This window comes from Aedes albopictus, chromosome 3 (assembly GCF_035046485.1).
Source record: "Aedes albopictus strain Foshan chromosome 3, AalbF5, whole genome shotgun sequence".
NCBI lineage: Eukaryota > Metazoa > Arthropoda > Insecta > Diptera > Culicidae > Aedes > Aedes albopictus.
Window position 1 is genome coordinate 2162312 of NC_085138.1, and position 26221 is coordinate 2188532.

Here is a 26221-nt window from a genome sequence, read left to right on the forward strand (position 1 = left end):
TCCGAAAGTAGGTCGCGCGTCGTATGAAGAAGCAAAGAGCTTCAGACCTATCAGTTTGACCTCTTTTCTTCTGAAATGCTTAGAACGCATTGTCGATCATCACATCGGTGATGTTCATCTGGTCAATGTGCCTCTTCATGTGAACCAACATGCTTACCAATCTGGAAAGTTCACTGTGACTCTTTTACACAAAGTTGTTTACGATATCGAGAAGGCATTCGCTCAAAAGTAATCCTGCTTGGGTGTTTTCTTAGATATCGAAGGTGCCTTTGACAACGTGCCTTTCGATGCCATATTGGAAGCCGCACGGGGTCATGGCATATCACCTATGCTGCCGCCACTCGCATAACAGTCCCATCTTTGCTGGGTTTCCTATTCATATGGGACTATTTTGCGAGTGGGGGCAGTATGATTTCCAATTGGATTCACCAAATGCTCAAAAACCGACATCTCTTCTCGACATTGCGTTTAGCAGGGATTAGGAAATTGAGTGTTTGTGGATGCCGCCAAGAGGGAGTCTTATCACCACTTTTGTGGAATCTCGTTGCAGATACGCTATTGAGGCAACTCAATAATAGCGGTTTTCCTACTTATGGTCGTGCCGACGACTACCTAACATTGTTAGTCGGTATGTGCATCAGCACCCTTTTCGACCTGATGCAAAACGCTCTTCAGGTAGTTGAGGGTTGGTGTCGCCAATATGGCCTTTCGGTAAATCCGAGTAAAGTACAGGTAAAGTACGTTGGAATCATTCTTGATTCCAAGTTTTCCTGGACACCTCACATTGAGTTCAGAATCAAGAAAGCTTGCTTGATACAACTTGGGGTCTTAAACCCAAGTATTTCAAATGGATCTACACCACTATTGTTCGGCCATTATTGGCCTATGAATGTCTTGTGTGGTGGCAAAAGGGCGAAATCAGAACGATCCAATCAAAGTTAGGTCATCTGCAGAGGATGTGCTTAATTGCGATGTCTGGAGCGTTATCTACAACTCCCACGGCTGCGCTCGAAGTTCTCTTTGACGTTGCCCCACTAAACATTCATCTCAAACAAGAAGCACTTTCTTGCACTTACCGTCTATGGGTACTCGGTCTACTAGAGGAAACTCCTGTGAACCGCAGATCAACACACACTTCATTGATTCCACTTTTGGTGAATTGGGACTAAGTTCCCCTTGCTCCAAGTGATCTTTTGTTTATAATTTTTTCAGGCCGAAATCTTTGCTCTTATGTGCGGAGTGCAATCAGCACTTCAGCAGCACGTCATGGGCAAGGTAATATACTTCTGTTCAGATAGCCAGGCTGCTATTAAAGCACTTGCTTTGGCCAACTCCAGGTCGAAGATAGTTATCGCTTGTCGAACTCAAATCGAGGAGCTGAATTCAGCAAACGCTGTTCACCTTGTATGGGTACCTGGTCATTCTTCCATCGCTGGAAATGAATTGGCTGATGAGTTAGCTCGCACTGGAGCATCACATGACTTCATTGGCCCTGAGCCAGTTATTCCGATATCCAAGTGTTGGGTAAAGCTTCAGATTGACACCTGGGCTGCCACTCAGCACAAACAATACTGGAATAGTTTGGAGTCATGTCGTCAAACAAAATTGTATTGTACTGAGCCATCTCTAGGGGTGGCAAAGTATCTAACAAATCTGTCATAGCAGAATTGCAGCATGCTGGTCAAAGCATTCACTGGCCACTGCCGACTCAGCTATCACATGGCGAATATTCACAAGCTGATTCTTTTGCCTGTGATAGCTGTGAATCCGATTATGGAACTTCGTATCATTTAATATGTAACTGTCCAGTTTTTGCGCGATTGCGTTTCCGAGTACTCGGAAAACACTTAGGTAAGTGAAACTGACTTCAGAAGCCTGAATCTTCAGGACGTTCTGTTGTTCTTGACCCGCTGTGGTAAAGAGCTGTAAGCTCTCTTTACGCTTTATGCGTTATCACAGTGCCCTTCTCAGGGCGCTGTTTGAACCCATTGTGGTACGCTTATGCGTTCATACTGTGGCATTGAAGGGAATGACATCGCAAACAATATTGCTGGCCAAGAATTGTTCTGCGGTATATCGAAGTGTGCAATGAAAATAGAACTGAAAAGGTGGTCAAAAACGATTTATAACACTAAAGTCTTATAAAATGAAAAAACTCATAGAGGTCAACAAAAGAGCTCTAACATACGCTGTCCTATTAACTGGACACTGTCCAAGCAGGTATCACTGCTCATCACAAAATAATGGCCAAATTCAGAGTGATATCTGTCGTTTCTGTAATACGGAACTTGAAACCTCAGAATATCTGCTAATGCAGTTGTGGTGCTTTATATACGCGCCAGGCAAAGATTTCTAAACGGTGGTTGCTTGCAACCCAGTGAGATCTGGTCTGAAGAACCTGGGAAGGTGTTGGGGTTTATTAATTCCATTCCTCCTGACTGGGAGACGACGCTTCGTGACAGAACCTGATTATTTGACACATGGTAATTAGCGAAGACCACATTATCAAGAAGACTTGCAGCACTGCTGAAAATCGGGAGTCACTGTTAGCAGCGCCACTCCGGATGAAGGTGGCACTATGCATGATAGTGTGTGTAAATTTTCATACTCGCACCAATACACTCTTACACTTTTACACAAAGGTACCACCTTAGCTCACCAGGCGGCGGTGCCGTCGGTGACGCTTGCCGTTAGTATGGGAAAGTAACAGAGTTGCATGTCTTCTTGATAAAGTATAGCCTTCGTAATTAGCTACCCTGATAAAAAAGATGACAGAGATACAATAGAATGTATTGTTACAATACGCTGAAATGAATGGTATTTACCATTAATTCAATTGTTTAAAACGATAGAGTAACAACAGACTTTATGATTATGTATCTTTACCATAAAAATCCAAATTATCTGGAGTAAATTTAAGCCAACTACCATTCAATTTATGGTGTTTTTATCATTGAAATCTCTTGTGCCATTGATTTTATTGTGCACGTATTGTAGTTCCAATACAGCATTTTCAGTAGGAAAATACGTACACAATATAATTTGTTGTTGAGCAGTCAAATCTATCATTATTCAATGGTCGTTTATGGTGATTTTATTGGAAATTTTTATCAGGGTAACTAGAGGCGAATATCATAACGGGAAATGCCATAAAAGTTCAGCTTATTGGAAGCAGTGGATTATTTGCCTAACAGCGGGAGAAAAAAAAAGTACATCGCATAATTTTATTACTATCCAATTTTCATGAATTTTGAGTGTTTAACCCTCTAATGGATACCTGGGGTCCATTGGGCCCCAGAGCCACTTTGAAGTGGTTGCAAAAAAGTTTGGATTGACACATCGGTCCCGTTTTCACAGTACCTTCAAACTACACCACGATGAGTTATTTGTGCAAAAATAACAAATATTTCATGGCGTACTATAGATTATTTTTTATGTCAAAGTTGAACCGGGCGATTTTGGTCCCCTGGGGTCCAATGGACCCCACGACACGAATGATTATATCTTGTGATCATCACTTCCTAGAATAATGCTGTCTTCGACAAAATTGTTCAATAGACCAAGGGCAATCTTGTGACGAACAAATTGAATCGGAATTAGCCCAGTAGGTGGCGCTATTGTTTATTCAAATTATGGATTGAAAGTTAAATTTAGCTTGAATATCTTGAGATTCGGAATGTATAGAAAGCTTGTCTTCGGCAAAAGTGTTCAATACATCAAGGATTATTTGCTAATGAAAATTATTTTAAAGTTTTTCTGCAAAATGGCGCTAATTAGTTCGTATATGCCCAGCATCCTAGATTACCGAGTGGCAAGCGTCCTCAAATAAGCAGGGTCGTGCAATTTCGAAAGGAAAACGTGACGTACGACAGACGTAGCAAATCGTTTCCCATACGAACGGACTGCTGTGATGCTTCATCTCTCACCCAGCAATACACTCGTTCGCTGCTGCAACAGAAACAAGTGTGTATGAAACATGGAATGATACACTTGGATTTTCGTTTCATTTATGAGTCATTGAAATATTTCAACATGCTAAAAACACTATTTAAACCGCATTTTTCAATAGTGGTGCACGCCAATAGAATGATAATTATGTTTTATGAAAGAGGATAACAAATTCGACCACTTAAAATCCAATTAATCGGCGCCTGTAACCATTGAGAGACTAGCGCGCACCAGTGAGATACTAATGCTCTGACGGGTGAAGCACAAGCAATGCGGCCGGGTGGGAGACTACCGAGTGCTACGATGAGCGGAAAAGTTTTGAAAACCTTTTAAAACGAACCGAGTGATTAGAAAAATGTATGAAACGGTTGAAGTGACTCATTCAAATGCTGCATGAAAGTGTATCATTGAAACGATATTGTACGCCCCTGCAAATAAGTACGCTTCTTTTGAAGTGAATATCTTGAGAATAACACAATATGATTACATTCTGTTCACAATACCAATACTTCCAATTTGGTGGATAATTTACTTCAGAATTGACTCACCCGGATACCTCCAGGAATTCCTCCCAAAATTTCTGAAGGAACTCCTACCAGGATTCTTCCAAAAATTAATACAGGGATTCTTTCAGTCTTTCTCCCGATGTTCCTCTACGATTTCATCTGGGAAATCCACTTAAAAGCCCTCCGGAAATGACTCCCAAAACTACATCAGGAATTCCACCAGGGATTCAACTAGGAATTCGAAAAAGGATTCTTCCACAAATGCTTTCCGAGATTCCTCCACGAATTCCTCCCAGAATTCCAGAATTTCTTCAGGAATTTGTCTCCGAATTGCTCCCGGGTTTTCTCCAGAATTTCTTCCCGGGTTTCCTGCATGAGTTTTTCTAGGAAATCCACTTGAAATTCCTCCTGGGATTTCTTCAGGAATTCCTCCGGGGGTTGCTTCAGGAATTCCTCCTGGGATTTCTCCAGGAATTCTTACCGGTATTTCTCAACGAATTTCTCCCAGGATTCCTCCAAGAATTCTTCCTGGCATTCCTGCAGGAATTCCTCTCGGGATTCTTTCAGGAATTTCTCCCGGGATTCTCCAGAAATTTCTCCCGGGATTCCTCTAGGAGTTACTCTCGAGATTCCCCTAAGCATTTCTTCCAGGATTCCTCCAGGAACTCCTCACGGGATTCCTCCAGGAATTTCTCTCCAGGAGTTCCTCCCGGTTACGGGAAGGAAACGTTGAAATTTACATTCCATTTTATTCGATTTTTCATGAAAATATATTTTGTATCACAGAGAACAGACATCCAAGCCTATAGAAAATTATCTCGAAAGCTGTGCAAGGATTCAATTTTTTTAGCGTTCACAACACTAGCATCATCTATGCGGCAAGTTGCTACAATTAGTGGTGAGTACGCATATCTACATAAGTTTTATATTCACCACCGACAACAGCGTGGGAACAATGGGATAGCAGCGCCACCACGATGTTGCCACTTGTGTTGCCATTTCAAAAATGAACGTTTAATTCCTTACAAAGTTTTGAAACTGAGCTTGTATGTCTGATCTCTGTGCTGTGGAAAATTGTGTAGATTATGATCAAAGTATTATTGTATATATCCCATAATCTGTAATACACTATAGATTCCATATGCTTTCCAAGGTGCAGACAACTGTAAGGGGCCGTCCATAGATGAAGTGGCATTTTAGGGTGGTGGGGAGAGTCTCTGATTATGCTACGAGGCATGTATTAGGTATGGGAAAATAGGGGGAGAAGGGGGGGTGTCAAAAATCGGAAAAAAATACTACGCCATTTATGGATGGCCCCTAACCAAGCGATCTGTCAATTCGTTTAGCCAAACGAGATTTACGGAACGATAACGACTGTGGGTTGTGTGACGTCATTCACTATAAAACACTCTAAAACTGCGTAATTCAACTATTTCTCCCCAAGTCTGTAGATTCTATAGTGTCTATACTCGGTAGGTCCATGTCCTGCCAAATAACAACTGTAGACACCATCTCTATAAATAATAAGCATCCCACACCAGCGTCTCCCAATAGGAGAGTTCGTATCAAATGGCTCATCAACTGAACATTTTTGACCTACCCAACAACTGAGACACCATTTTTCTAAGAAATCAGGATCCTGAGATATTATAAAATAAAAAATGTGCATGCTATCTAGCACTGCCTAGTGGTGGAATATCGAATCAAACGGTCCATAATCTATAAGTTCTTGACAACTTTGCCGAAGACATCAACTATATAAGTAATCAGGATCCTGAGATATGAGATATAAATTTTAATAGTGTTACGTCTGTTTGTCTCTGATTCCTCTTGGGTTTATTCAAATATTACGAAACGCAAAATTTGACAACTTAAGGGCTCCTCCCTTCTCCGTGCAACAACTTTTGTATGGAAAAATTTGAATGAAACGTAACACAGCGCTAGACCATCTCCCACTCCTTTGCGTTACGTAATATTTGAATGACCCCTTTTGACCCGCTGGACATACAGGGGATGGCCAAAATGTTTGGGATAGGCAACTTTTTTTTCTCTCACAAAAAAGTTCAACATGCTATAACTTTTCATAGAGTGCATCAAAAAATCTCAAATTTTGATTAATTGTCAACCTATTATATGTGCATCATTGGTACAAATTTGGGCTCGATTGAATAATTTTTCGCGGAGTTAGAACCGTTCGGGTAAAACACTATTTTTTAGACAACTCATTTTTGTGCTATCATATCTCGGAAACCAGTGAACCGAATTGAATGATTTTTTTAACGTTTATCAACATTATATTGATACTTAATACAACGTTATAAAATGCAGGGTTGTTACGAGAAGGGTGGAAAAAAATCCGCGCCAAATCCGCGCGAGTTAAACTTGAATCCGCGCCAAATCCGCGCGATACTGGAAATAAATTCGCGCAAAATCCGCGAAAGCGTGAAGGTATTCTGTTCTTCTTCACGTTATTAAAGAAATCCATTAAACTGCAACTAGTTGAGTGCTGGATGAAGAATAAACTTTTGTTTCGTAAATCAACGCAACTCATGCGTTCTGAAAGTGAGTTTGAAGACATTTCGGCAAAACTCTCGTTATTTTTTGTTTTTCCATTGGGCGATTTTTGAAAAGAATTAGCTAGACAAAATCTCAGGAGAAACATGCCAAAAACTAGGTAGTATATTCGTGGGAAAAATATTAAAAGCCTGAGAAATTTTTAAAGAAACGAAAAAAATCTTTGAAATAAACAGAATGGAACGTTCTTGGCTTTTTTTTTAGTATTGCTGAATATTTTTAGAGACAAATTTTAAGAAGAATTTTTGAAACCAGTATGAGTTTGAGAAGGATACTCATGGAAAATTCTCATAAGATCACTTCAAACATTTTTTGAGTAATGCCTTAGTAGTTATTGAACAAATTTCCAGTGAGGAATTTTCCAAGGAGAATACCTGGCGAAATCTGAGAAAACTTCCCTTAAAATGAGTAATCACTGGAAAAATCCTACAAGGACAATGTTGACAATTTTCAAGATTTAAGGTCCCATTAGACACGACAAATATTTGGCCAAACAAGCCCAACAAATGACCAACACAATGTCGGACTTCAATGGCAAATATTTGGCATAATGAAAATCAGTTTAATGACACCTTTACATGCTGGAGTCCTTTGAAATTCCAACAAGGTTTTCCTGGATTTTTTAGGAGTTTCTCCAAGAATTCCTGCAGTAATATATCCAGGAATGCCTGCAGAGATCACTCAGAGTTCTTCGCCAAAGTTTTCACTAGCAGTTCTTGCAATGATTTATATGCCTTTTTCAAAAGTTTCTTCTAGGATTCCCCTCAAAAGATTTTTTTCCGAAATAATCGAGAGATTTATCTAGAAATCTCTTTTCAAAATACATAGCAGATGCCTTTCTAAATTGTACTAGTAATTCGGGCAGATAACTATTACCCTTTTGGCTTCTGATGAACGGATATCTTTCGGATATTACATCCAAAGGAACACCGCCGCCGGCGGCGGACGATACGTTACGTCTAGGACGAATGTGGACTATGCAGTGGGCTCATACTTAATTAGGTAATAGTTAATTCCCAGAAGAAGGCGCAATATAGCGACCGAGACGTTGGATGAAAGCTTAAGAATCCGTTTTTGAGTTATACCTCCAAAGACTGAACGCCATACCTATCAACATAATAACCAACAGTCGAAATTCGAAGGAATTCCTAGAAACTAATTTGATTTTTTTTAGAAACTTGAACTTGAGAGATCTCGAAAATTGAATAAAGCTGCACATCATACACGGAACGGAAATATTGGAGGAATCGTTGCACAATTTCTTCAGAAAAATATTTTGAAAAGCTGATAAAATTCGTAAACAATTGTCGTAAACCAAAACGAAAACTTGCTCCAAATTCTTCACTTGTAGGATGTTGGGGTCAATATGACCTAGTCAGGCACGCTGAACGTACACTACTCTATCGTGGTGCGAAAATTCTAACACCTTAGGAGGGTTAAACAAATATTTACATTTCATAATTTTAATTTAATTTAAGTGTCGATAATCATTCAAATATTTCGCTGTACACACAACAAGAATCATTTCCGCGCCAAATCCGCGCCAGGGCCAAATTCCATGGGTGAATCCGCGCCAAATCCGCGAAAATCGCGAAATCCGCGGAATTCGCGAATTCCGCGCTGTTGTAACAACCCTGAAAATGTAATATTTTCTCACTGCGAATTATGTTATATCGGGTTGAAATTTTTACCCATATAGAGGAAAATAAGTCAAATTTACAATACCACGCAAAAATTACGGAATGTGTTCTTTCTTTAATCTAAATAGGCTCTAATATATCTGATTAAGGATAACTTGAGAACAGAAGTGGAAAATCTTTGGACATCAACACTAAAATTTATTGACATTGAGGTAAAAAAATTACATTTTTTCGAGAAAAATCCAAAAAGTGTCAATTCATGATAACTTTTTTCAACGTTCAAAAAGTATCTATATTTTAATAGTTTGTGAAGCATTTGTATATTGTTAGTGTACGTTCAAAATTTCATTCAATTCGGTTCACTGGTTTCCGAGATATGACAGCTCAAAAATGAGTTGTTTAAAAAATAGTGTTTTACCCGAACGGTTCTAACTTTGCGAAAGATTAATCAATCGAGCCCAAATTTGTACCAATGATGCACATATAATAGGTTGACAATTAATCAAAATTTGAGATTTTTTGATGCACTCTATGAAAAGTTATAGCATGTTGAACTTTTTTGTGAGAGAAAAAAAAGTTGCCTATCCCAAACATTTTGGCCATCCCCTGTATATGTGTACTCGTCTACAGCAGTGCGATTTACCCTATTGTTTCGGTACGTCTTGTCCTTGTCCGCTTGTTTAGGTACGTTATATCCTGTAGATCGGGGGCATTTTTCAATGCTCATTAGCACCACCTAGCGGAAACTTTTCGAACTAAATTGTTCATCACTAGATAGGGCTTGACTTTCCTAACATCTTTGCTGAAAACATCACCCTTTCAAAAAGTAAGGATCACGAGATACACGAGAATATATGTTGGGATCCAATGGACCCCAGGGTCCCAAAACGGACCTTCATTTAAGGTATCCTCTTGAGGGTTAAAAATCAATTTGAAGTTTGTATGGCATTTTGTACTAGGTGGAGCTGTCAAATTGAAATTGATGGTAGGTATCAAAATAGTTCCAAAAAGCTGAAAAAATCATAGTGGCTCAATATTCGTATAATATTAAAAAATGAGTTTTGCTAATTAGAAAAACCTAATCGTTAGCTCTCATGTCAACCCAAAATGTTAACTCGTCGTTTGTTTCAATGAAAGCAATATTGATAAACAATTAAATAAACAATGATTTTTAGTTTACTGATGATTTCAAAAATACAGCAATGTACAACAACTTTTGTAAATACACTTTCAGGAAAGCAGAAAAAGATTACCGATGTGTTGAAAATACTCGCTACCAGCCCTGTTATCAGGTAAGCACGATGACATGTCGTTAAAGGATTTAGGTACAAAGGCACAAATTTTAACAAAAGCAAGAGCATTAGCAAATCAAAATATACAAAGAACCTGTTGGATGGATGTACCTCATCGCTTCGTTGGGAGGAGGCCATTTCGAATGAATTTCTGGAAGCATCAGTATCAGAGTAATCTAATTGATTACAATCCCACGAAACGAACTGATAGCCGCAGCAAACTTCAACTAGGGTAGGTAATCATGAATTGAACCAAATTGCGGCTTTCTGAAGCAGCGGCACTTTTGATCGATTTTTTCGTCCACATGGAAATAATTTACTACGGTAAGGTCTCACGTATATGAAAGCCACGGGTATAAGCTTTCCGTAAAGTGACAAAAAGTTAACATTTGCACCAAATTTCATTGAGAAATTCAATTATTTGTCAATAGTGATTTTAATCTTAATTTGAACCATCGTAATCATAATTTGAACCAATTTTAATCTAGATTTGAACTAGTGGCGGCAGCAGCTCGAGCAATTCCCGCAACAGCCAATTTCATGCTAAACAACTAAAAATCACATGGATCTGCTAATTCTCATAACTCTTTTTCATTAGCCAATGGAATTTCAGCTCAGAATGTTCGGAATCCTTCAGGAATTCGAAAATTAAATTTGGAATTTTCCATCGCTCAAGAGTAAACAAAGCAACCACTAGCGCAGTCTGCAGGCCAACACTGGAAGCTCGCCCCCATTCACTAGTTCAAATCTAGATTTCAAATGGTTCAATTCAAGATAAGATTCTCCAAATAAGAATTACTTAAATTCGATAATTTTATGACAAATAATGCGGAATATTATTCGGTTGGTCGATTCTACGATAAATAAGCTTTCATTTGACGTGTTCACTTATTGCGTGTGATACAATGCATGAGCTGTACGAGTGCACCGAAAATGTGCTTTCTCTGGGGGGAAATGGGTGGAATCTCAGTGATTTTTCAATTGCCTGTTTTCCATGACAAAAACGCATTTTTCAATGCTTTTAAAGTCCATGTTATCAGGTTATATTACGGAAAGCTGTTGACCATCCTTTTCGGGACAATATTTGCCTGAAAAGTACGTCGTTTTAATGAATTTTGAAATGGTTCAAATTAAGATTACAATTTGACTAGTTCAAAGTTTGATTTCTTACCCTATAGCAAATAGAGCTCCGTCCACACAAACAAATGCGTTTCGGAAATGGGTAATCTTTTTTTGACGAAGAATCGTACGATCCGGATGACATTACATCCACTCCGTTTCCATGCACGGAAAACCCCAATCCGGAACGCCGTGAAACTGGTCCTTACCATGGAACCATGTAGCAACCAATAGGCAATTGTTTTTAACTGTTTTCGATTCCGCCAGATCCCACGGAACCGACGGAAATCCCATAAGGTACGTGTAATATTTGATGGTCCCCCCCATTCGATAAGGCAACAGTCAGTCCCCGCGGAGCGCCGATCCCATCTTGAGTACTTACCATGTCTACATTGCGCATTGATTCATCAATTACAGGAAATTCACTTCCAATTTGTACACGCACCACATCTATCAGTGTGCTGCACTTTGAGATTTGACTGCCTGGGTTGATTGCTGGTTGCTGGTCGGTCGGTGGTGATGGTTGGTGATGATGATGATGATGGTCGTCGTCGTCGCCAATCGCCAGGAGAAAATCAAAACTTCGTTCGAAGCTCAGCCAGCAAGCAGAAAAATATAGGTTATAGCTGCACAAAAATGTCACAGCTCTAGCGCAGCCAGACGTCGTCGTGGACACTTTTCCTAAATCGGCTCGATCCGACTCTTCCCCCACACTGTTCCTATTGTTCTCCGCTCGCGGATCGTTTTTTCGACACCAGAAATTACTAATTCACGCTTGTTTTCGCGATATTTCGTTCCGAAATTGTTACTTCTTTCGCTTTACGACAAACTACTCATCGCGGAATAAAGAGGAAAAAATTTAGGCCGTGGAACAAACTTTGACAGATGTGACGTCATTCATCTATCGATTTGGTTACGTAAAATAACGGTTCTATTTTCCAAAGGGCCAAACGAGCAAATCACCACCGAAATTCAAAAAACCTCAATCCGTCAATCTCTCCACGTTCGAAAATCTACACATCCAGACACAAATCACCACATTCACGAAAGTTAATCACTAAAATTCAACCCGCAAAATCACTTGTTCCTCCTCGCATTCGCCAAAAACCTCACAATCATCACCAGCGAAACCTTTTGTTTACACCCGTTACGCCCTTTGGAGCACCACGGCTGACTGTCGAGTTGACTTTCGCGCCCTCCAAATCACCTTCGTCAAGTGGCGGCGATCCCCCGCGTGAGCACTTTCGTTCAATTATTTCGAGCGAGTACCGTGCGCGTGGCTGCATTCGACTGTTCAATCACACCGAGCAAGTTGAAGTGACTGTTGATCGGGAACTGGACTGTGCCTTGTTGATTCTTTCTCGGCGCTCGGTTTGTACCCACAGGTAAGCATAGGTAAAAAAACGACATATTTTTTTCACTTGCCGTAGATTTGTAATAATGTGGGTAGTTATTTTATGAAATGAAAAAGAAAATGGATTCAAAATCATATTCATCCGTTGGTTGGCGCCAAATTGTGTTGGCTGCGTAATTTTTTAAGACGCAACATGTGCAGCACCGTGACTTGGAGCACCTTTGTTCCAGTGCGCGTGTACATTAGAGTGGGTCATTAGAAACGTTTTCTCTGAAGAAAACTTTTGTTGTTCAAAAAAAGCAACGGTGCGCAATATCAACGCGTTCGGTTACGTCGTCTGCACTTCGCGCATTGCAATTGAAATTAGTATGGGATTTTGTATGGGAAAACATACTTTCTGCATTTCTCTCGTGGGCTAAAACTATCTTAAAATTGTTTCTGTTTTTGCTTGTTGCAGACTACGATCTGATCCAGTTCCAACCTGAGTTGGATATAAAATATATTTAAAACGATGTATGTAATCAATGGGACCAAAAACTGATAAAACGCCATTGAATTTTCCATTTTCAAATGCAACGGATGACCCTTTCTAATATAGGTACAATGTATGCTTTGCGGAATGCCTAAGCCTAAGTACTGTGAGTACTGTACATTTCTAGCCTGTGTTTGAAGACCTCGTTCATAACGATGTTAAATCTTATTTTTCAACATTTGCGGTACCTATATACAAGATAGATGAAAAAACACATTTTAATTTACCTATCAAAACGAATCCATTTCTCATAATGAACCTTTATGGAGGTAAGCAAAACAGCGAAAAACAATCAAAAGAATATGTGCGCCGCAAATTTTAGAAGGCAAAGCATCGACAAAGCACACACTGCGGCCTTTTTCAGTATAGCCACACCCCCAATTCCATGTGAATATGTAAGCAATTTAAAATGACTGACATTGTCGACAGTATTGTTTTTTTCGCCGGCCGAATGGATCCCTGAATGGATCATTGAAGCCAACTTGTCAGGCAGTTGCCGGCCGCATAAAAACAAAGGAACCACTGCACATGGGCGTGACCATTGTATTTAACCGCAGTCGACTTTGTCAAACACAAAAAGGCTACGACCGTTTTTATTATTTTTATGAACCATTGCTTAAAACTTGGTAGATTAAATAAATCAATTCAAGCCTAACTTTACCAAACACCGTATCTAACAAAATCCACGAACGGAGAAAACCGAAGGAGAAGTTCGCTGTTCCCATAGCAACTCATACATTGAGCATTTCAGAAACGTGAAATATCCGGGAATTTGCTCACAAATCACCCCCAAAGGTGAGTGATTCAAGTAGGGTGCGTGTACCAATTATGGCACTACCCAAGGAAAGCTATTTATACAAAACTAACGAGAAGAAAATTTTTCTTGTTGATTTACATCGTTAAAGGGTGAAAACACAACTATGGCGAATGATTGGTACTATTGCCATAACACAGCACAACATTTTTTTGTCTCAAGAGCAAACTTATGTGTCTCCGAAGGATTTTGGGCCGCTGAATCCGAATCCGGGCTCAGATTTGCTCTAACACGTCACAATTTTGAGCTATACCTCAATTTATAGGGCAAAATATGCGATATTGGGCTTTTTTGACTGCAAGCCATTAAGCAAGGAAACATTTTTTTTAAGCAATTAAAAGGTTAATTCGGCACCTACATTTCAAAAGGGCGTAACTGCATTTCAAAACAGTGCCTATTTTTGAAGCTGTGGATCGTATTTCATATTTCCCATGAAATCCATCCCCACTATCAGAAAGAGGGGGATTTTAGCTTTCTTTTAGTGCTTATAGATTGTCCAAAAGATTGAACATACGATCCACAGCTTTGAAAGAAGGCACTATTTCAAAAAGCAGTTACGCCCTTTTGAAATGTTGGTGCCGAATTGGTAAATTAACATCTAAATTAACGACTCATGCAAAATATTTCGTTTTACCTAATCAAATTTGATAGATTTAAGCATTTTATGTTAGCATGAAAACTTGCATGCAACTTTTGGAGGGCGGCTTGTATGGGAAATATCGTACCTAACATAAATCGCTTAAAACTATCAAATTCGATTTGGTAAAACGAAATATTTTGCATGAGTCGTTAATTTAGATGTTAATTGACCAATTAACCTTTTGATTGCTTAAAAAATGTTTCCTTGCTTAATGGCTTGCAGTCAAAAAAGCCCAAAATCGCATATTTTGCCCTATAAATTGAGGTATAGCTCAAAATTGTGACGTGTTAGAGCAAATCTGAGCCCGGATTCGGATTCAGCGGCCCAAAATCCTTCGGAGACACATAAGTTTGCTCTTGAGACAGACAAAAAGTTAATTTTTGTTACGCTGTGAATTGGTACACTTACCCTAGTCCTTAACGAAATTCAGCGCCTCATGTGAAAATGTCTTTTTTGTTTACATATGTTATTTACATACGATGTTTGGTAAAGTTAGGCTTGAATTAAGATGCTAGTACACAAACAGACGGGCTTGGTGGTCTGGCTTCATTCAAATATTACGTAACGCAATGGAGGGAGGGAGGGGTGTGGCGCCGTGTTACGCTTCATATAAAATTTCAAAATCTTCCATACAAAAGTTGTTACGTGGGGGAGCCATATTTTGCGTTACGTAATATCTGAATGAAATGGCTACTGTTTGTAATTAGTATGCAGAAGATCCTGGGTTCAATCCCTGCCCGTCCCTTTGCTCCGACTTTATATCTTTCTTTCAGGGATGCCTTATTTATATACAGATTTATCTGTATTATACAGATTTTTGAGCATCCGTATTTCGTTTCATATGAATTTTTTTTTTAACTTAAAGGGCTATTTTATTTTTGTATGGGATACAGATTTTTCACCCAACTTTTGTAAAGGATACAGATTTTTGAAGAGTGTGATAAAAAAAATCATCTGGCATCTATGTTTTCTATCTAATTTCTCTATACTGTCTACACTTAAAACTTATGCCATCGATAGAGTCGGGGATAGAGTTGTTTTTCCTTCTTTCCAGGTTTCCTAGCACAGTGACAATGTATCATATAACGCCTACGAGTTATGCTATCAAGCGAATGCGGCACTTATCTTCAGAGTTTATTACTAATCTAACACTTGACGCCTGGCATCCACGCACCCATTGCTAAACATATCCCGCCAACACTCCGATATCCGCATGAACTTGTGCAGACGCAGAGGTATATTCGATCTGCTGTGTATACAAACGATTGCAATCATCACTTCCTTTCCCTTCCCCACATTGACCTGCAATCTGACGTGGCAAATACAAATCAATACTCAAACCTCAAACATCTGGTTTGACTCGAGCTAGTTTTCAAAATGTTTTGATTTCTAAAAAAAATCTCCTGTTCCAGTATGCAAAAAAAAATCTTGAATATAATAGCACGATTTTTCGAACTATTCTGCACCCTTATGTTTATACATTAGGTAATAATTTATGTAAATACTACAATTTACTCTATATGCTAAAACAAAAACATGTATGATACTGATACAATGATACATACTTCAGGGATTCCATTTGAATTTCGTCCGAATCTATATATATATAAAAATGCAGTGGCATACGTGGGACCGCGCATAACTTGCGAACGGAAGGTCCGATTTTGATCGTCTTAGTTTTGTTCTGTTAGTTTTCACCCAAGGAAGGTTTATGAGGCCTAAAACATGGACAAATTTAGAGTTTTAGAAAAACGATTTTCTATACCTCTTCCACCGGCTACTTGGGCTTGGCTAGAAACTTGAAACGTCAAAAAACGCAGTAGGCAAGACAAAGTTTGCCGGGTACAGCTAGTATTTAAAGATTTACATATACTTTTTCATTTTAGAAATTTCCTTCTGAAACTCCTTGAGAATTTTTTCGAAAGATTCCTCTAGAAATTTCATGAAGGATTCATTGAGAAAACTATTGACGGTTTTTTTTTTCGAAAAATCGTCAGTGATTCCTTTGGACCTTCCATAAAATCTTCAGCAATTCTGCCAGGAATTTCTTTTGAAATATCAGTGAGAATTCTTTCTAGAATACTTGCAGGTATTTTCTTAAAAAAACCCTAGATTCATTCATCAATTGCTCCGAATCCGAAGATTTATCCAGATACTAAAGAACTCTTTGATAAATGCTTACATGGGCTCCTTCCGAAATTGTTCCTTGGGTTCCTTTATAAAATTCTCCAGTGATTTTCTTCAAAAAGTTTTTGCACGGATTCCTTCAGCATGCTCTTGAAGGATTCATTTTTAAACTCATTTATGAATTAATACAGAAATTCCTTCAGCGTTCCTCAAAAATTTATCCATAGATTCTGGCAGAAAAATATCCTGGAATTCTTTCAAAAATTCTTCCATGAGAATACCTTTACAAAAATCCAGCAACTTCATTCAGAAAAACAAAAGTTCAAAATTCCTTCAGAAATTTCATAAGATAATCTTCCAGGAATTCATGTAAAATTTATAGTTTTTTTTAGAAATTCAGAAATTTCTCTTTTAGAAAATCTTCAATGGATTCCTTCATAAATTGCTCCAGGAATTCATTCTTAAAATCTTCCAGGGAACCTTGATTACATTTCTTCAGAGTTTCCTTCAGATATGCCTTTAAAAATCTCTTCAGAAGTTTCTAGAAGAATTCGCTTAGGAATTTTTTCATGGATCACTTCTGAAACTTCATCTGGTATTACTTCAGAAATTCTTCAAGAATTTCGTTTAGAAAATCCTTCTAAAGGAACCAGAATTTTCTTTAGATGTTTTATGTTAATCTCTTCATTTTACTAGTTCAGGCTAGTTCATCTCTGCATTCAGAAATGCTTTTCAGATTTTTCAGCAGTGTTTTTTTTCAGAAATATTTCTTCAATAATTCTTAAAGTTTTTTTTCACGATCTCCTCCAGAGTTTTCATTGAAAACACATGCAGGGATGTCTCCATGATTTTTTTTAATTACTTCAAAGATTCATCCAGAAACCCCAGCAAAAAGCCTCTTAGAAATTTTTGCATTACTGCTTTCAGTGATTCTGGCAGCAATTCCTCCACAGATTATTGTAGAAAGCTGTATAGATTCAGGAGTTCCTGTAGTATTTCTGCATTTCCTCCAAGGATACATCTAGAATATTTTCAACGGATTCAAAAACATCTCCAGATATATTTATCAGGAATTTCTAGTTCCAGTGGAAATTTCTAAAGAGATTTTCCAAATTCCCTCAAGAATTTTACGTACTCTACTGAAGGATATCTACAGGAACTCTTCTAAAGTTTCTCAACTTTTTTTTATCGGAGCTTCACTAAGCGTTTCCCAAGAAGTTTACCTGGAGCTCCTACATGAATTTCTGCAATAAATCCTCCTGAAATTCTTCCAGAAATTACCCTGGGACTCTTTCAAAAAAAAAAAACATCAAGGATTTTTATAGGAATCAGCTTGGGAATTAAACTGGAGATTTTTGTAAAAATTCCTGTATTGATTGATTGATAGTAATTCCCACATGGATTCCTTCTGAAACTTTTTCAGGATTACTTTGGAAATATCTACAGAGACTTTTTTTTTAGTATTTTAAAGTTTTCATGATGGATTTTTTTTCATAAGATTCCGCTACCTTTGAAAAAAAAAAAAAAAAATACTGCGCAAATTAATCCAAAAGTTCCTCTATAAATTCATTGAGAAGTTCTTACAAAGGCTCTTTTTGAAGAATCTCCTGCGATTCCGTCAGAAATATTTCCTGGAATTCCTTCAAAGATTTATCCAGATATTTTTGCACTATTACTAGGGGCAATTCAATATGTTTGCAATATTTTTTTTTTCATGGAATCTCTAAACGAATACTAGGAAAAACTGAAGGTACTCCTAGTATTATTTCGTGATAAATTTCCGGAGAAGTTTGAACGAATTCCCGAAAAAAAAAAAACTGAAGGCATCCATATAGAAATTTCTGAAAGAATCTGCGAATAAATCTCTGGAGGAATTTTTGCTAGAAATTCTAGATGTAATCCTGAAATAAACTGTAAAATAAAGTTTGCTGGAACGGCATTTTTTAAAGTTTGTTTAGAGGAACTCATGAAAGACCCGTAAAGGAATTCCAAAAAAAAAAATCCTGAAAATTTCAAGAAGAATTACTGAAGAAATCTCCAAGAAAAAATGCTAGAGGAAATTTTAACATTATCGCTGAGAGTGTCACTCCCTTTGAATACCGTGCACTTTAAAAAAAAGAATAGTTTGAGATATTTCTTCAGAAACTGCTGAAGAAATTAAAAAAAATCTGGAGGAATTCCTGAGAAAATACCTTAAGGAATTCTTCGAAAAATTGACAAGGCACAATGGTAATAGCCCGAGCAAAGTCTAACAACAACATGATAGCAAATCGAAAACACGATTTGTAATCAGCAGCAAATTGATATCACATTTTGATATCAGATTGTCTTGATTCAATTTGATTACAAATTTTGATTTCGTTTTGCTGTCACTTCAACTTATTATAAATATCAAAGTTTTTAAGTAATTTCAAAACTTCTAGGCGACCTTGTATAATACAACTAATGCTATTCCATCAGTGCAATTAATGATTTTTCTATTTTTTCGCACTGATAGCAAAACAGTTATCAATTTGATATCACTGATGACAGGAATTGTTTTCAACTTGCTGTTACGGGAACATTTTTCTGCTCTCATTTTCGATGTTTTAAACGACCAAAATGACAACAACCTGGGTTATCATAATTTGCAATATCACAACATCAAAATTAGTTTTCAATTTGCTGTCAAGCTTTGCTCGGGAGACCTGTCCACATTTTCAAATATGTTTTTTTTTCTCAAGTCCACCCCCATATTTTGATCGACATCCTGAAAGAAGGCAATGGCCAAAATGCCAGCTAAATAAAAATAAGAGCTGCGTCAAATTTGTACGCCTATATTGATAGACCTTTAGGTGCCGGCCAGCGTGAACGAGATGCGACGCAAACTTTTCATACGAATTGACAGCTATTTATTGACCCTTTTCTTCCCACGACTTTGATCGACAATTTCTATGCCGAGAAATCGTTTTCGAAAAAAGTTCTTGAACAAAAGTTATTGTAATTTGCCCGAAATGGTCGAAATCAACAAAAAAAAGCCTGACTTAATCCTCCCGGAAGGGATCCTTGGAAGAATTTTTGAAGACATTCTCGTAAAAAGTCTTGAAACTATCACTGGAGAAAACCCTCGAGGTATCCCTCGGATGAATACCTGGTGAAATCGTTAGGGGAATTCTGGGAGGAGTTCCTGGAGAAATTATTGAAGGGATCCCTAGGAGAATTTTAGCAGAAATTCCTTGTGGAATTTTTGAAAAAAAAAAACCCTGGATGACTTCCTAGAGCAATTCCTGGAGGAATTTCTGGAGGAATCCCTGGGGGAAACCCTGCAGGAATTGCTGGATAAATTCATAAAGGAATTCATGGTGGAATCCCTGAAGCAACTCCTGAAGGAATTCTTGGATAAATTTTTGAAGGATTTCCCAGACGATTCCCTGAATCAATTTCTTGATGAGTTTCTGGAGGAACTTCTAGATAAATTCCTGAAATATCCCCATGGATGAATTAGCAAAGGAATTTTTGGAGGATTTTTGGAGATATTCCTGGGTTAGTTCCTGGAGGAATTCCTGGAGGAGTCCCTGGAGGAATTCCTTAATGGAAACTTGGGGAAATTTCTGGAGGAATTCCTAGAGAAATCCCTGTAGAAAGTCCTAGAGAAATCCCTGGAGGAGAAACTGTTAATGAATATCTGGAGGAATTCCTGGAAGTATCCCTGGAATAAATCTCTCTCTCTCTTCTTGGCGTAACGTCCTCATTGGGACAAAGCCTGCTTCTCAGCTTACTGTTCTATGAGCACTTCCACAGTTATTAACTGAGAGCTTCCTCTGCCAATGACCATTTTGCATGCGTATATCGTGTGGCAGGCAAGAAGATACTCTATGCCCAAGGAAGTCAAGGAAATTTCCTTTACGAAAAGATCCTGGACCGACCGGGAATCGAACCCGTCACCCTCAGCATGGTCATGCTGAAAACCCGTGCGTTTACCGCCTCGGCTATGTGGGCCCTGGAATAAATCCTGAAGTATGAATTTTTGAAAACATCACTAGATTTCTAAAGAAATTCCTGGAGGAATTCTTGGAGGAATTCCTAGTGGAGTTCCTGAAGGGAAGCTTTAAAGCTTTTCGGTCAAAATAATCCTATAGAGATATGTTTTAGTTTGTTAAATAGTGCTGAGTCATTTGATTTTGGAATAAGTAGAGCTCAGTTTAAAACCAGCATTAGATAGATAGATAATTAGAATAGTTATTCAGTCTGTACAGTTCCTGAATAAGATAAAGTTAAATAAAAAAATAAATAAGAATTTCTGGAAGAATCTCTGCAGGAATTCCCTGAGCAATCCCTGGAGGACCTGCTGGAGGAATTTCTTTAGGAAATCCTGGGGGAATCCCTTGAGAAAACTCCTGGAGAATTCCCTAAAACAATTCCTGGAGGAATGCTTGGAGGAATGCCTGGAGAAATGCCTTGAGGGATCCTTACACGAAACTCTTAACGAGTACCAGAAATTGGAAAAAAATTGAAAGAATTTCTAGAGGATCCCTGGTAAAATTCCTAAAGGAATTTTTTGAGCGATTCCTGGAAGAATCCCTTGGTAAAAAATGGAGGATTTCCTAGTTGAATTTCTAAAGGAATCCTTGGAGGAATTCCTGAGGAAACTCCGGGAGGAATCCCGGAAGGAATTCCTGGAACAATTTCTGTAGGAATCCCTACAAAAACAAAATCTGAAGGTATTCATGTCTGCAGTAATTTCTGGACGAATCATTAAAGGTATCCTAGGTAGGACTTTTAAAGATTTTTTTGTACAAATTTTCAAAGGAATTCCTGGATTAATTTTTCAATAATCCAGGAATTCCTTTGTATCTTCTTTGTTGCTTGTTTTGTGCCTCTTTTGTCCTGCAATTCCCTTCACTAGATTGGATACATTTCTTGCGGAATTCTTCAAAGGAATATATGGAGATATCTTTGAATGAATGCTTGCAGAAATACCTAAAAGGATCTATGGTGAAATTCCTTTTAGAAACCCCGGAGAAATTCCCGAAGGCATCTCCGAAAAAAAAGCACTCGAACAATCACTGCAGAAACCTCTTAAGATTTTCAAGAGAAATTCTCGGAAGAATAACTGGTGAAATATCTAGAGGAATTCTTGAAGGAATGTGGAGCAATTCATAACGAAATTACTGAAGGAAGCTATGGGAAAATTATTGGAGGAATTCTACGATGCATCTTTGCCTTGACCCTTGCACAAGCATCTGTAAAAATTTCTGAAGGAATCATAGGAGGAATTCCTGAAGCATTTCTTGGAATAAACTCTGAAACAATCACTATCGGAGCCCCAGAAGACTTCCGTGCAGGAATTTACGAAGGAAAAAATCATGGAAAAGTCCCATGAGGAATCCCTGGAGGTAACCCTGGAGAAGTTCCTTAACGAATGTCAAGAGTTGTCCCTGGAGGAATTCATTAATAAATGTCAGGTTTTTATGCTATGAGTAAGACATTTGTTTGAATTGAACACAAACTAGTGAAAATACGTGATTTTTGAGCTACTGCACACTATAGTGGCCAACGGTTGAAGAGAGTTCTTCTCTTTCCCTACTGGAACCGGTTCCGGCATATCCGGAAAAAATCGCATGTTGTTTTTGTATTCCATGAATAAAATCACAAAATTTAGACATTCTACCAAGCTTATTATATATTAAAACTCTTTGATAAGATTGAAATGTTGCTTTCAGAGAAATACGAAGTTCTTGTGGTCTTTAAGAAAAATAAGTTTGATAATTATGGATAAATTGATTGATTGATTTGTCTTTATTAGAGAGACTTTCAGCCCTTGGCTGGTTCGTCTCTATTATGGATAAAATCCTAAATTATTAGAATAGTTTATTTCTTGAGATAAATTTTCTAGAACTCTGAATTATTGATTATGTTGAGTTGGATCGAATCGGAAAATATATGGTTTCCAAGCCAAAATTTGCAACACCTGTCGTTTCTCAATTCGGCCAGTCATAATCAATTATTTAATGCGGAGCAAAGTAAACACGTGCCAGCTTCGAAAACGCAGCCGCTCGCGCGCACAGCCTGCCACGATCTCAGGGCCACATTCTATGGCAGTGATCACCAAAGTGCGGCCCGCGGGCCGCACGTAGCGCCGAGTTCTCTATGTTGCCGTAGAACTTCTTCCAATGTTTCTTGTAGAGGCTGTTCTACTCCCAAAATAATCTAGAATAATGTGTTGAATGTTCCACAAATGGATCCAGAAAGTGCAATACAAACAGTTGAAAAAATAGGCCTGAGGATCACTGTTCTATGGGTAAATCCACGCAAAATCCGCAAAATGCGCGTTGTTGTGACAAATTTTGGGATGGAAATTTGTACAGATTGGGAGGATGGTGGTTGAAAAGGTCCTGGAAAAAATCCTGAGGGTAAATGGCACCGAAACTAAATACGTAAAACAGAAACAACACTATAATAACACTATGTACAATACAGTTATTCAAAATTTGAATATAATGAATGAATGAATCACAATAATATATTAGGTTGGAGACGAACCAGCCTCGGGCTGAAAGTCTCGATAATAAAGATAAAAAAAAAAAAAAATATATATTAGGACTTCATAATAATCCTGAAAATAAGACCGATGAATGATGTCTGCCAAGATCACTAGACAAACATGTTTTACGTTAGCATTCAACATATGTTTAAAGAACTATTCATATCTTTAAAAAAAAAAACAATTGATAGAGAAATTAAAAAAACTATTGTTGCATCTTAAAGCTTAAGACTTACCTGGGAATCGATACTAGATGATTTCTACTTTTAATGCACGAATTAAGAATACCGTTGAAACCATAAATGTGGAAGAACGGCGGAATCGTCAGAATGGTTTCAGTGTAACCGGCTGGAAAAGATTAACAAGTTCTGTAACCAACTGGCCAACTTCATTGATTCTTCTGCTAACAACTCACCATACTCCGGCCTGTTGTACTTGTTCATTTCCGGATGGGACCCTTGGGCCAGGTTTGCCACTAGATTATTGTGGCTCAGTTCGACTCCCTTGGGCATGCCAGTGGTGCCAGATGAGAACGGTAAAATGGCAGTGTCTTCGGGATCGACCATGGGCAGTTCCTCTTTATGATCTTCGCGGAGCAGCTCTTCGAAGCCGAATATGTTTTCGCCAACACTGTGCCGGCCACCGATACTGATAGTTCCGCGGTATTTCTTGGCTTTGCTTTTGTAGATTTGTGCTACCGGAAGCAGTACTGGAAGTGTGATTACTAAGCGTACTCCTGCGATTTCGAACTGTCTGCAAATTTCCTCTGTAAAACATTGGGAATAGTTTAGTTTCATGAAACTTCAAATATGATCACCCTTCGCTTCTACCTGGCGTGTACAGTGGATTCGCAAAGGTTGTCGTCAATCCTGCCAATAAACTTCCGTGTATTGCAGGTACGAACTCGGGAATATTTGGAAGTAGTATTCCCACCACCTCTTTTTCGCGCATGGCGCAACCTTTCTGCGACAGCAAAGCGCGCGCCATTCGCTTGGTCATCTCGTAGATCATGCCGTAGTTGTAGCCACGCTTACTAGATCCACACGTCTGTCATTGGGAGAGAAAGAATGTACTAACTAGGTGTACTCGATTACGACAATACCAACTGCTTTTGGCGAACATCACCGTTCTGAATCGGATACGTGTAGCTGCAGTATTCAAACATTGCCATTATGGATTTATTGATTACCGCGTGCACGTGATATGACATATTATATAGAGATAATAAACTTCCTATAGAAGGCATGATCACAGACAACCAGACTTTAAAACTTTTGAGTGTGCATTGGTCGCCTTGCATTTTGATAAGCTGACAACAATGTTACAAGCAGGCACCATTGCTGTATATAACACTGTGATACAACACACGAAAATCAGGGTTACTAGGTATTATGGCGAATTATAGTGATAGCCTGCCTATCGAATAGTTTAATTATCATGAGCAAAGGATTTTATTCTGGGTATAAATCGGTAACTAATTAAATATCTACGATGGTAAGCAAAGGAAGCCCTTCAATCAATAACTGTGGATGTGCTCGAAGAACATTAAGTTGAAGAGAGGCGGGCCAAGCATCAGTGGTAACGTGGACCACGGAAAAGAGGGAGTCATTGCACTAACTCATGTTTTGTGATTATAATACAATTATAACACCTATCGGTATTAGATCTAATTAGCCAATTCCCATTTGAGAGCATATGACATTTCTCCTATACTACGTTTGTTTGTCTGTGGTACAGCGTTGAACACCATGTCACACCTACAAATTAACTCGCGGTTAGCCAATAACGGTCAAAGTGCATATTTTCGCTCGACGCGATTGATGTTGATATTTACGTCTATCACTCCAAAACAAGCCCTTATCACCTATTATGTAGTAGGCCACGAATCGAGTATGATACTGTTGAATAGCCTACTACCCACCACTCAATAGTCCATTTTTGGCAGTCCAATGAAAACTAGATAACGCTACGCGTATGCGCAGCTGACGCCACGCATCGCCTACTTTGGCCCCATCCAGAGAGATTATATATAATGTACTCACAACAGCTGGCTTATCGGCCACTAGTTCGTGCCCTTTGAAAATGTAGTCCGTCAGGCACATCTTCGGGATGTCCACCGGTCCGTACTTGGGCTCCACAATGTTACGCTCGTATCCTGCCTGAGTGCTGTAGAGACAGCAAGCCTCACGTTGATGCGCGGCATTGAAAAGCTTTGCGGAAGTAACTCTCACTCGGAGCTGTCCTCCGAAACGCGGATTCAACAATCGAAGCATGGTTTGCGGGTGGCGATAGTTCCTCACTTTGCACTGATTGATAACACGATTCGACTTTATGGGCACGATTACACTTGGAAGAACCTATTTTCGATTCGTGTACTCCTCAGCAGGCCTGACCGGTAACTGATTTTCAAATCTACAAGATTGATTAGAAGAGGGCGCCGGCAAAGCGCAGCTTAAATAATGAAAGAGTAAAGATGATGACGACGAGGTTTGCTTCTCGCTCGTCCTCTATGTTTGTTGGACACCGTGTATTCCTGAGATTAGAAACATTTATAGATCCGGACTCTCTCCGATTTGCATCGGCGTTGGTATTGACATTATCTACGAAGCTAGGAGCGACATTTTCATCTTTGTACCGTGACTAAAGTATTCTACTCTCGCGTCGCGGTACAACCACCTACGAATTACAACACCAAAGTAACGGTTGGCGCCTGAAGCGAGGTTTTCCACAGGTGCCTTGTGATGTCATGATTTGGGGCTTGTTTCTCGCAGCTCTCTGAAAAGAGTAGAAAAACAGATTCTAGAAGAGTGACAGCGAGAGCTACGAATTTCCCAAACATTTCCACGTGCACCGTAAACCGTTCAAGAGACAGCGGATGGAATCGAAGTTTGTGCGTTCACGCGTATGGCGTATAAGTGGCTTGGTGGTTGTTATTCATATTCTCAACGATTACTTAATTGCTATGTTAAAACAGCGATCCGAAAGTGTTTTGAAACGCTTGATCATCAGTTCAGTTGTAACGCGTTCACGCGTTCTAGTCTAGTCTACCCATACACACAAGTCATTCATTGAAAGAATCCTTGAACATTTTCAAATCAGCAACTTATGTAGATAGGGTATGTGTTCCATCATTAATCTCACGCTCCCATATT

The 26221-nt window shown here is 38.8% G+C and overlaps 2 protein-coding genes across 5 annotated transcripts in view; both read right to left on the bottom strand.

Moving 5' to 3' along the window:
* Nucleotides 1-12335, bottom strand: part of LOC109411224 (eukaryotic translation initiation factor 4 gamma 3) — a 28085-nt gene extending 15750 nt beyond the window's left edge. For 2 of the 4 annotated variants that reach the window (XM_019684732.3, XM_019684734.3), the window contains exon 1: nt 11462-12335. The gene's annotated coding sequence lies outside the window, so the exon portion shown is untranslated. The remainder of the gene's footprint in view (nt 1-11461) is intronic. The other 2 variants (XM_019684731.3, XM_019684733.3) reach the window with 2 other exon arrangements.
* Nucleotides 1-25567, bottom strand: part of LOC109411226 (probable 4-coumarate--CoA ligase 1) — an 82786-nt gene extending 57219 nt beyond the window's left edge. Inside the window, exons 1-4 of the mRNA XM_019684736.3 lie at nt 25112-25567; nt 23900-24116; nt 23485-23835; nt 23306-23417 (exon numbers count right to left, since the gene is read on the bottom strand). Coding sequence (XP_019540281.2) covers nt 23306-23417; nt 23485-23835; nt 23900-24116; nt 25112-25342 — 911 coding nt within the window. The 5' untranslated portion in view covers nt 25343-25567. The remainder of the gene's footprint in view (nt 1-23305; nt 23418-23484; nt 23836-23899; nt 24117-25111) is intronic.
* Nucleotides 25568-26221: the final 654 nt, after the last annotated feature.